The sequence below is a fragment of the Budorcas taxicolor genome, chromosome 20 (assembly GCF_023091745.1).
Source record: "Budorcas taxicolor isolate Tak-1 chromosome 20, Takin1.1, whole genome shotgun sequence".
NCBI lineage: Eukaryota > Metazoa > Chordata > Mammalia > Artiodactyla > Bovidae > Budorcas > Budorcas taxicolor.
Window position 1 is genome coordinate 65,629,101 of NC_068929.1, and position 12,671 is coordinate 65,641,771.

Here is a 12,671-nt window from a genome sequence, read left to right on the forward strand (position 1 = left end):
CAGACTACAGCTCGTCAGACTCCTCTGTCCATGGGATTTTCCAGGCAAGAATCCTGGAGTGGGTTGCCATTTTCTGCTTCAGGGGATTTCCCAACCCAGAGATTGAACCCGAGTCTCCTGCATTGGCAGGTGGATTCTTTACCATTGAGCCACCTGGGAAGTCCCAGACCTACACAATCCAAAGCTCTGGGGACTGGGTCCAGCCATCTGGGTTAAAACACAGATTATCTATCCATGGGTTACAATGATTCAGCTTGTAACTGAGCAGGATCCTCCGGGGCCTTCCCAGGACAGACACCCCCACCCCCACCACATCCTCTGCCAGCCTCTTGTTTGTACAAAAAAAAACGTTAGCCTCCTAGGCCTTCCCAAGTTCCAAAGACTAAATTTAATCAGAGTAGTGAGAAATGCAGAAATAAAAGAGAACAGTCAAGCAAAACAAATGAGTAATAGTTTAGCCATTAAACAAAGTCAAGGACCTTCAGTTCCTTCTCAAGGGCCCCAGGTAATAATCTGAGCCACGTCCTCTGAGCTGTTTTGCAGATACTGAAACCCCCACCAGGTGGAAGAAATTAACTGTATGCTGCCCATAAGCACGAGACCCCAGACCGCTTCCAGTTATCTCACCACCAGCCAGTCAGCAGAACGTCCACGAGCAGATCAAACACCCGAAACCCCTCTTCCTCATCCTGTCTTTAAAAACCCCTCCCTGAAAGCCTTCGGGGAGTTGCAGCCTTTGGAGCACTAGCTGCCTGGATTCCTTACTTGGCACCGGCAATAAACGCTGCCCTTTCCTTCACCACAACCCAGGGTCCGCAGGTTGGCTTTACTGTGTGCTGGCAAGCGGACCCAAGTTTGGTTCAGTAACAAGCTCAAGGCTGACAACCAAGTTCTGTGCTCTGAGGTCATGATATTCTCAGGGAAGAGGGCAGCAAGTCATCATCCCCAGATGTATCAAAATATTAGGGAAAAATCGCGTCCTCCCATGGAGGCAATTAAGATAAAGAAGGAAACACTGTTTTCTTTAAAGTATAGCACGGTAGAGGATGAGACGGTTGGGTGGCATCACCAACTCGATGGACGTGAGATTGAGCAAGCTCCAGGAGTTGGTGATGGACAGGGAGGCCTGGCGTGCTACAGTCCATAGGGTCGCAAACAGTCGGATACGACTGAGCGATTGAACTGAACTGAATAGAACAGAAACCACACTCCACCCTTCCCCGCTCCCAAATAATTCAGTGCCAAACTTTGGTGGGCAGAGCCAGGAGGCTCCCTGCAGGCCTGGGTGGGTGTCCCAGGGGTCAGGGCCCCAGTGGAGGGAGCGGGCACCGTGCAAGGGGGAGGGCAGCCCATACACAGTATGGACAAATCAGTTAAGTAGGTCAAGGGCTGTGGAAGCCAGGAACAAGAGGAAATGCATTACATTTTGTTTCTAAAAGAAGATAAACAGGATCCATCAACACGTCCAATCATTAACAATGGTTCCCTCCAGAAAGTAAAAACGGCAAGAATTGTGAGTGAGGAGCTAAGCGATTTTCACCCTTAGTTTAATTGCTTGTGTTTTATTTTCCAAACATTATCTACTATATTTTACAATCAGCTTATCAGAACATCAGCAGGGCTGCGTGGAGAAAGCACCCAGGAGAGCCGCCACGTTGCCAGCCTCCTCCGGCACGACCCAGCCTGGGTCGCAGTCCCAACCCCCCACCACACCCCCACCGCTGGTACCCACACACTTCAACACACCCCAGCCATCTGCATCCCACCAGCTGCTCTGCAGTCCAAACTTTTTGGAGGGGAGGCTCCACCAGGGACCACTAGCTCTCTTGAGGGCAGAGCAGGAAGTCCATTAACACAAGAGTCTGCCCCCTGTCCCCACTTCCCACAGAAGCAACGGGCAGAAGACTTATCTGTACTAAAAACCACAGAAAAACACCATCCACTGGCCAGAATTCCTGGAAGGAATTTCTGTCAAATGCAGTGGAGACAGAAGCAGGTTGCAGGCAAGGACAGGGCATTACGGGTATTTGACCTGTAATGTACAGGTATGAGACCTCAGGGGGCTCCACCAGTGTCCCCAGAGAAAGAGGGGCTACAGAAATGCATGGAGACCCACTGATGCCGTTTCCAACCCCCAGGCACACGAGCCAAGCCCATGGTGCCCCCACGCCCAGCTCCTGCTGGCTGCAGAGACACCACCAGGCAGGGGGCAGGGGACATTCAACCATGATGGCACAGGCTGCTGCCCCACCCCACGCCTGCAGCTCAGGGTGGGGAGCAGCTGCGGTGACCGACCCCAGCCTGCCTGGGTTTCTCCCTCTGGACCCCAGGCTCAGACGCAGAGCCTGGAAAACACACGGAGCCCTTTTTTTCTCTTTTTGCTGGGCCTCTCTCTAACCTTGAAAGGACCTACACCATCATCAGTTTAATTTATTGTTTTTTTATTGGAGGATAATGGCTTTACAATGTAGTGTTAGTTTCTGCTGTACAACAAAGTGAATCAACTCTATGTATACATATATCCCCTTCCTCTTCAGCCTCCTTCTCACAAGGCCCCATCCCACCCCTCTAGGTCATCACAGAGCACCGAGCTGAGCTCTCTGTGCTGTACAGCAGCTTCCCACTAGCCATGTCATCTTTGACTTAAATAAACCAGTCAGAGAAGCACGAGCCCTGCGTAATCAAACTTCATATTCCTCCAAATTCCTATGTTGAAACCCCAGTCCCCACTGTGTCTGTACTTGGAGACGGAGGTTTTGTGCAGGTAACTTAAGGTTAAATGAGGTCATGTGGGTGGGGCCCTGATCCAACATGACTGGTGTCCTTACACGAGGAGACACCAGACCCCTGGATCTCCTCTCTCTGCCATGCGAGGACACAGCAGGAAGATGCCACGTGCAAGCCAGGAGGAGAGGCCTCCCCAGGAACCAAGTGGCCCAGCACCTTGACCCTGGACTTCCAGCCTCCAAAACTGTGAGAATTAAATTTCTCCTGTTTAAGTTCCTAATGTGTGGTATTTTTGTTAATAGCAGCCCAAATGGACTAAGACATTAGTATGCTCATGAAGAAAAAACTACATGAGTTTGAGCAAACTCTGGGAGATAGTGAAGGACAGGGAAGCCTGGTGTGCTGCAGTCCATGGGATTGCAAAGAAACTGGACACAGGCTGAGCAACTGAACAACAACAACCCAGTGAATAGTGTTAAAACAAACTAATGAAGTCATGTGAAGCATTTCCAAAGATCTTACGAGTAAAGAAGAGAAAAGAAAAAACAATGACAGAGAGTTTTGAGAGGAGGATCTAAGTTACACCTAAGAGGGAATCCTGGGAAGAAAAAACAAAACAAGGCTGATGCAGTGTTCAAAGAAGTAACAGGAAAGTGTTTCCAAAAATAAAAATATGCCTAACATGAGTCAAACAAAGAGAGAAGGAATGGAAATACACAGTATGACTGTTTTGGGGTTTTTTTTGTTGGCGGTGGTTGGTTGGGTTCTGTGCTTTGTCAAGGATGGGGGGCAGGCATCATCACAGTCTAAGACACATCAGGGTGTCACAAAGACAAAAATCAGGCTGGACTCAGATTGCTCCTCTGCAACACGGTTCTTTTTTTTTTTTTTAACAGGAAAACGGCAAGTTGTTATTTTCTGTGTGACTACAAAATAAAAATATTTTCAAATAGGCAAAATTCAGAAAGTGCCTCATGGGTATTGATAGCATAGGCACCACTAATACCCCTACACACACAAAGAGCTCTTGCAAAGAAGTAACCTCTTCTTCCTGTTGCTTCTCATACTCTAGGATGAAACTCGGGCTCCAGTCCATGCCATGGCCCCGCTGCCCAGAGATGCCTGACAACCTGTGGCAATCCCAGTGGGAACTGGAGTCTGGCACTCCACACTCTCCACCAGCTGCAGAGACCGCTTACCTAGATTGCTCAGCATTTCAAAGGCCTGGGACCCAAGTGGAGATGATGTTTCTCCTTTCGTATGTCCCCTTATGACCTACCCTTTCATGCACACCTCTTTGAGTTGGCATCACCCCCCGTCCAGAAGGGCTGAAAGCCAGCCCAGACCCACCTCTCCCCCCGTGGCCCACCATCTCAACCACTGGACCTGAGCTTTCTGCCACACAGACTGTGTTTCTTCTCTGCTCTGTGACAAGGACTCCGTGTCCACCAGGGTCATCTCGCCCCTGTCACCACCCACCCAGCCTCATGCCACTCAAGTGCATTGCCTCACCTTGGATCTAGACCCTTGATCACCTGGTCCTGCTTCCTCATGGGGCCACTTCTTCCCCATTCTAGAGGCGTGCAGTCCTTAGCCCTTCCTAAGATAAGCCAGCTCCCTCTGGGTCCCCGGGCTTTATGGTGTCTGAACAGGCACTGCCTGCCTCTGACCTCTGCAATGCCCAGCACACGCCCCCTCCTCCATGACCCCAGTCCCAAAGCATTGCAGAGGTCAGAGGCAGGCAGTGCGCTCGGCAATGCTGGTGTAAGGATCACCTCTGGAGACGAAAATCCTGGGCAGGAAGGATGCTTACTCTTTGCAAGGTGCTCTCACCAACAGCCCCGCCTTGTCACGCTGACACCCTCTCAGCAAGAAGCCCCTGGTTTTTCTCTACATCTCCAGGCAAAGTGCAAAGTTCCCTCCTAATGTGTCCGTATTTTATACAGTAACTGTCACTAGGGTCTCTCCCACTCATGAGTTCACCAGCATCTTTCGGACCCTGGGTCTCCGAGCACTGGTGGGGTGTTCTCACCCCAAATCTCCAGACACACCTTCCATCAGAGCCCCATCAGATGGCTATTTAGCTGGACAATTACTCCAGGGCAGAAACGCCCTTCACTTCACTACCCCTGGTCCCTGCCTTGGTCCTTGGTCAATGGGAGGTTAATGAGTGATAAGGCCTCGGTCACTGAACGCTTCTCACAAAATCCTTTTACTCTTTTGCACCTGGGCTTTCAGAGTCTGGAGTGCCTCCTTATGAGGGAAGGCTTCACGCCCTGTCTTGCAACAAGGCGGACAGGTGTGAGTGAGCACAGTCGAAACACCTGGCTGATTCTGGGGGTTTTCCACCTTAGGCGTCTTGATTGAAAAGCAGGTGTGCACAGACGACTTCCCATTAAAAGGATGAAATGGCAGGACGCTGAGTCTCTGCTTCCCCCAAGCTCCAAGATCAGCCACTCAGGCAGGCTTAGACATGGGAGTCGGTGATGCAGGGTAGGATAGCGAGGTCCCCCTCGGGTGGCCCCCACAGAAGTTCCCTTTCCAGAATCAACATGCAGTCTGGCCCAGGCATTTTCTACAGCTTCCTGGCCCTGACTCCAGTTCTCAGCAGCTCTCAACAACACTAAATCGTAGCCCACATTCCTTTCATAGACAAACTCCCTTTCTTCTTAACTCAGCCTGAAGCAATTTCTCTGCTGGAAGCTGAGAACCCGAGTGATGCAATAGATAGAATTTTGAAAGCCAAGAATTTTGAAAGCGGTCAATTACAAACCCAGTTAATGCTACAGTTACAAATAAAGTGTATCTGAAGGAACAAGCATAGTTTCGTGTTCGTCTCACAAAGTTAGAGTTAAGTTGCTCAGTCCTGTCAGACACTTTGTGACCCCCATGGACTGCAGCCCGCCAGGCTCCTCTGTCCATGGGGATTCTCCAGGCAAGAACGCTGGAGTGGGTTGCCATGCCCTCCTCCAGGGGATCTTCCCCACCCAGGGATCGAACCCAGATCTCCTGCAGTGCAGCCAGATTCTTAACCATCTGAGCCACCAGGCATATCCGAGTCCAATTCCAAAATCGGAGAGCTGTGCACGGTGCGCTTGGCAATGCTGGTGTAAGGATCACCTCTGGAGACGAAAATCCTGGGCAGGAAGGATGCTTGCTCTTTACAAGGTGCTCTCACCAACAGCCCCACCTTGTCACGCTGACACCCTCTCAGCAAGAAGCCCCTGGTTTTTCTCTACATCTCCAGGCAAAGTGCAAAGTTACCTCCTAAGTGTGTCCATATTTCATACAGTAACTGTCACTAGGGTCTCTCCCACTCATGAATTCACCAGCATCTTTCGGACCCTGGGTCTCCGAGCACTGGTGGGGTGTTAGGCTCTAGGAGAGCTGACGTGCAAGCTGGGCGTCCAGTACGGTTTCACAGTTAAAGGCTTCCGGCAGCTGTAGAGCTAATCCCGCCCCACACTGAGTCCTGCACCAGCGGGTGAACTGCGCTTGTAACAGAGAACAGACCTGACTCCATACTGGATCTATTCCTTTCCCCACGGCCCTTGTGCCCCAAGGCCTGTGCTTAGTCATGCAGGATCTCCACCTCCTGTAAGACAATGCCGCCTCGAGCCTGAACTGTACAGGACAGCCCATTCTCAAGGCTCTGACCTTTAAAAGTAGAACACATTTCCGTTCATATAGAGATTAAGGGTGGCAGAGCAGAAAATAACAATTGTCCTGGTGGAGATTTACAAGAACCTTGTGACCAGACCTGCCCAGACAGCCGCAAGAACAAAGGATTCTAGCACCGAGAAGTTGGTCAGCGACCAGCCACACACCCCCTCCTCCCTTTTAGTAAAAATGAAGCCTGAATTCTAACTCGGGTAAGATGGTTCTTTAGGGGCCCTAGTCCACCATCTCCTCGGTCCTCTGGCTTTCTGAATAAAGTCACTATTCCTTGCCCCAACTCCATGTCTCTGGACTGACTGTCCTGTCCTGCAGACAGCAGTACGGGCGTGGACTCAGCAACACACTGTCCCAAATGCACAAACAGAATGCACCCACCCTCAACCCTTTCCTATCCTTCTCAGCAGTAAAGCATGACCTCTGATCAGTGGCACACTTGTGACACCAATCTCAGGAGCCGAGGTCAAGTGCAGGCCCTCACGGCCTGGGGCCCTTGGTCCAAGCTCGTGGGCTCGGGAGGGAAAGGGAAGCTGGGTCTTACCTGCCTGGGCAGCCGTGATGAGGGCCGTGTTCCCCTCGCTGTCCTGCCAGTTGACATCAACATGGGGGCACTCTGCTAAGACCACCACAGTATCCACAAAGCCATGGTAGCAGGCGACAATAAGGCCGGTCTAGAAATGAAGAGGGAAGTGGGTCAGAAGGGCAGAGCGAGCACCATCACCGCAGACCCTGCCAGCATTCCGGTGGGTGGGACGAGCAGGAGTGAGAGGTCAAGGACCCAGTTCCAGTTCTCAGCATCCAGCTGGAGCAGCCGGCCATGGTCCGTTCTCACATGTGTGCAGAGCGCCGTGCCCAGACACTTTTGGGTATGCCCTGCCCTCAGGGCACTTGCATTCCATTCTTTGTTGTTGTTTGTTTTTACATCTACATTTATTTCCATCTTCAGTTATACATCTTGAAAACTACGAATTCATATCAACAACTAATTTTAATCCAACCTCACTAGGTTCTTTCTAGTTTTTCTTCCTTGCCGTGAATGCAATTCCCTTTGTCAACAATGAAAACACTGGCTCTCATTATGCTTAAATATTTATTTATCTATAAAATGTCTTGCATTTAACTATTTCCTGCCTTTACCATGATCCCACCTCGACACAGATTTATTTCTCATCCAGCTCCAGAAGCCGGGGCAGCCTGCCAAACGGACGTCTCTTACTTCCTTGCAGAGTTGCCAGGTATCGATAATTTGCATTCCATTCTAACCGGAGGAAAAGGCATCCGCTACAGACCTGAGACATGAATGTGTTATAAAGTAGACTCCTCGGGTCAGGGAGGTTGTGAGTCCAGGGTCCACGTGGCTCAGCACCCGGAGCAGGGGAGGGTTCACTGAGACGGGACAATGGATATGGACAGAGGAGGTGGAAGAAGATGCCAAGGGGACGTGGAGGGGGAAGGTGCAGACAGAGGGCCAAGTCTGGCCACCCAGGGACCAGCCTGCAGGTTGCTGACCACAGGTGGTCTCAGTGGCCAGGGCAAAACTAGAGTTTGCTCTGAGTGAGATGGGGAGTGATTGGGGCAGTCCACTGTCCATTGAAAGTGAAAGTGAAGTCGCTCAGTAGTGTCTGACTCTTTGCGACCGCATGGACTGTAGCCCACCAGGCTCCCCCCCTCCATGGGATTCTCCAGGCAAGAGTACTGGAGTGGGTTGCCATTTCCTTCTCCAGAGGATCTTCCCGACCCAGAGATCGAACCCAGGTCTCCCGCATTCCAGGCAGACGCTTTAACCTCTGAGCCACCAGGGAAGCCACTGTCAATTACCTGCATTAAATTCTGGCTGTTGGGTAGAAATCAACAGAGTTTTCTATCCAAGTAGTAACAGTTTTCTGTTTTATTGACTATGCCAAAGGCTTTGACTGTGTGGATCACAACAAACTGTGAAACATTCTTAAAGAGATGGGACTACCAACCCCCTGACCTGCCTCCTGAGAAACCTGTATGCAGGTCAAGAAGCAACAGTGAGAACTGGACATAGAACAACAGACTGGTTCCCAGTCAAGAAAGGAATACATCGAGCCTGTATATGGTCACCCTGCTTATTTAACTTATATGCAGAGTATATCATGTGAAATGCCAGGCTGGATGAAGCACAAGCTGGAATCAAGAGTGCCGGGAGAAATATCAGTAACCTCAGATATGATGGTTGAGGTATGATGACACCAACCCTTATGACAGAAAACGAAGAACTAAAGAGCTTCTTGATGAAAGTGAAAGAGGAGAGTGAAAAAGTTGGCTTAAACTCAATACTCAGAAAACTAAGATCATGGCGTCCAGTCCCATCAATTCATGGCAAATAGATGGGGAAACAATGCAAACAGTGAGAGACCATTTTTCTGGGCTCCAAAATCACTGCAGATGGTGACTGCAGCCATGAAATTAAAAGACGGTTGCTCCTTGGAAGAAAAGCTTTGACCAACCTAGACAGTATGTTAAAAAGCAGAGACATTTCTTTGCCAACAAAGGTCCGTTGAGTCAAAGCTATGGTTTTTCCAGTAGCCATGTATAGATGTGAGAGTTGGACTGTAAAGAAAGCTGAACGCCAAAGAATTGATGCTTTTGAACTGTGGTGTTTGAGAAGACTCTCAAGAATCCCTTGGCCTGCAAGGAGATCCAACCAGTCCATCCTAAAGGAAATCAGTCCTGAATATTCGTTGGAAGGACTGATGCTGAAGCTGAAGCTCCAATACTTTGGTTGCCGGATGCAAAGAACTGACTCATTGGAAAAGACCCCGATGCTGGGAAAGATTCAAGGCAGGAGGAGAAGGGGACGACAGAGGATGAGATGGTTGGATGGCCTCACCAATTCAATGGACATGAGTTTGAGCAAGCTCCAGGAGTTGGTGATGGACAGGGAGGCCTGGCATGCTGCAGTCCATGGGGTCATGAAGAGTCGGACACGACTGAGGGACTGAACTGACTGACTGGAGTGGAGGGTCAGGGATGTGGCGTTCTCATTCCCCTCAGCCACACACACAGCTCCTAAGGCCCTTGGAATGCAGTTTTTGTGTGCTGATGAGATGACTCACAGTGGGGGCGGATGCCAGGTGGCTTCAGGTTGGAGCTGGTTTCTAGAAAGCTTAGAAGGGTTGATCTGTTAGTTCCACTGCTCCCCCCCCCACCCCACACACACCCACTCCTCTCTCTGGGGTGGAGTAGAGAAGGATTGAAAACTGAGACCAATCACCTATGATTCAACAGTTGTACAGACCATGCCAGTTAATGAAACCCCCATAACATTTGAAACAACAGGGTGCAGAGAGCTTCTGCATTGGTGAACACACCGTGGTGCTGGGAGGTGGAGCTCCTAGAGAGGGTAGGGAAGTCCCACAACCCTCCGCCCACACCTGGCGCTTTTCTTCCATCTGTGCTTCTGTTCCTGAGTTGCAGCCTTTATAATAAAGCAGTAACAGGACTTAAGGGGCTTCCCTGGTGGCTCAGTGGTAACGAATCCACCTGCCGATGCAAGAGAATTATATTTGATCCCTGGGTCAGGAAGATCCCCTGGAGGAGGACATGGCAACCCACTCCAGTATTCTTGCCTGGGAAATCCCATGGACAGAAGAGCCTGGTGGGCTGCAGTCCATGGGGTCGCACAGTCAGACACAACTGAGCAACTGAGCACACACGCAGTGGGACTTAACGCACTTTCTCAAGTTCTGTGAGTCGTTCTCACAAATTACTGAACCCAAGGAAAGGCTGTGGGAACCCCTAAATTTATAGCCAGTCAGTCAGGAGGAGGCCCCTGATTCCGGCGACTCGCATCGGAGGTGGGGGCGGCCTTGTGGGACTGAGCCCTGAACCCACGGGGTCCCCACTGACTCCAGATAACGTCAGAATTGAACTGTTGGACACCCTGCTGGGGTTGGAGAACTGGAGAATTAAGTGTAGAAAAACAACCTGGATTTGGTGTCAGAGAAAACCCACATGCTTGGCATGAGAAAAAACAACCCCACAGGGACTCCTGCAGATGCTGGACAGATGAAGATGCAGGTGGTCACTGTGCACCGGGATCAGGACAAAAGCCCCACGTGCCGGCCCCCTGACCACAGATTTCTAGCCTCCAGAACCCTGAGAAATAAATTCCTGTTGTTAAGCTTCCTGTTGTTGGGCTTCCCTTGTGGCTCAGCTGCTAAGCAACCCACCTGAAATGCAGGAGACCTGGGTTCAATCCCTGGGTTGAGAAGATCCCCTGGAGAAGGGAAAGGCTACTCATTCCAATATTCTGGCCTGGAGAATTTCATGGATGGTATGGTCCATGGGGTCACACAGACCTATTTTATGATGTTTCCTTACATCGGCCAAAGGTGATCAAGACACTTTGCAACAATGGATTCAGTGACAACTAAACCCCAGAGTTAGAAATCAGGAGTGAATGAGCAGGTAACTGAGCCTTACCAGTCGCACCCACCAGCGCTTGGGGATGCAAAGCTGAAGTTTAGGGCAACCCCACGGTGGCTCAGCTCTTTTTACCAGATTATTATCTTTTTTTTTTTGGCTACACTGGGTCTTTGCTGATGCACACAGGCTTTCTCTAGCAGTGGTGGGCAGGGACTCCTCTCTAGTGGCAGTGGGCGGGGACTCCTCTCTAATGGCGGTGGGCGGGGACTCCTCTACAGTGGCGGTGGGCGGGGACTCCTCTCTAATGGCAGTGGGCGGGGACTCCTCTTTAGTGGCAGTGGGCAGGGACTCCTCTCTAATGGCGGTGGGCAGAGACTCCTCTCCAGTGGCGATGGGCGGGGACTCCTCTCTAGTGGCAGTGTGTGGGGATTCCTCTCTAGTGGCAGTGGGCGGAGACTCCTCTCCAGTGGTGATGGGCGGGGACTCTCTAGTGGAGGTGGGCGGGGACTCCTCTCCAGTGGCGATGGGTGGGGACTCTCTAGTGGAGGTGGGCGGGGACTCCTCTCCAGTGGCGATGGGCGGGGACTCCTCTCTAGTGGCGGTGGGCGGGGACTCCTCTCTAATGGCGGTGGGCGGAGACTCCGCTCCATTGGCAGTGCGCAGGCTGTTCACTGCAGTGGCTTCCCTTGTGGAGCAGGGGCTCTAGGGCCCTCGGGCTTCAGTAATTGCTATTTGTACCAGATTTTTAATAATAATGTAATTTTTCATGGAACAGGGAGAGGATGTGAGCAACCCCCCTGCTTATTTCAATAAAGCTCCAAGTTGCTCTCCCAATATACTATACTAAATGTCAAGCATTACAATTTTTGAAGTTTTAAAGAATACTATTGATTCTTTAATGCTGACATTCATACTGCAGCCAAATGAGCTGTATAATTCTGTGACTACAGTAAAGGCTATTTCATTTCTTCTTGCTTATGCATTCTTTGAAACAGGTCATTCTATCTATAGGATGAAATGTTTCACAATAATTTAATTTAAAGGAGAAAAGAGCATGAAGTCAGCCGAGCCAGGCTCTAACTTACAAGCTTTCTGTGTCTCTGATAACCAGAGTTCACTGCTACCAACACCTCTGTCCCACCAGCTAACCTGTCGACTCACTGCAATGGCCCAGAAGACGTGAGATTCCCCTTGAACTTCTTTGAATGATAGTATTTCTCAAATATTCTACAATTTCCTCCTGACTTACAAATGAGGCATGTTGTACAAAATATAGCCACTTCCTTTTTATATAATTCCATAAGAAGTTCAGATTTACCACAGGAAAAAGAATCCAAAAATATAGATTAGAAAAAAAGTTTTCAGTCCAGACACACAATCACACACATACTTTAAAAAAAAATGTAAACCAAAACACAAGACTATTTGCTGTATGTTTGTCAGAAATACATGGTAACAAAAGTACTTGTGTGTCAACGTTTCCAGCGGCCGTGGGGCATTATACATATGGCATAATCTTAGTAATTTAATGGATTTCTACTCTTGGACTCGAGATTGTTTTCCATTTTTCTCCATTATGAGTCAAACCTGCCATGAAAATTCCTAGAGCTGAGGCTGTGTGAGTATCATTTCTTATTTTCCTCAAGAGACATTCTTAGAAGTAGTATTTCTGGGTTAAAGGAAAGAGTTATTTTGAAAGTTTGTTTTTTTTTAATATATATATATTGCAAACCTGTCCTACAGAAACATCTTAAAGAACATCTGCCTTTGCTAATCCTGCCATCCAACGCTTAGGTAAGATTCGGGGAGTTCTCTGGCGGTCCAGTGGTTAAGAAGCCACACTTTCACTGCAGAGGGCTCAGGTTCAGTCCCTA

General features: G+C 49.7%; 1 protein-coding gene across 1 annotated transcript in view; it reads right to left on the reverse strand.

Annotated features, from left to right (window-relative positions):
• The window catches only part of ANKRD33B (ankyrin repeat domain 33B), a 101,975-nt gene that overhangs the window by 35,768 nt on the left and 53,536 nt on the right, over nt 1-12,671 (reverse strand). Inside the window, exon 2 of the mRNA XM_052659116.1 lies at nt 6,944-7,073. Within this exon, the coding sequence (XP_052515076.1) occupies nt 6,944-7,073 (130 nt within the window). The remainder of the gene's footprint in view (nt 1-6,943; nt 7,074-12,671) is intronic.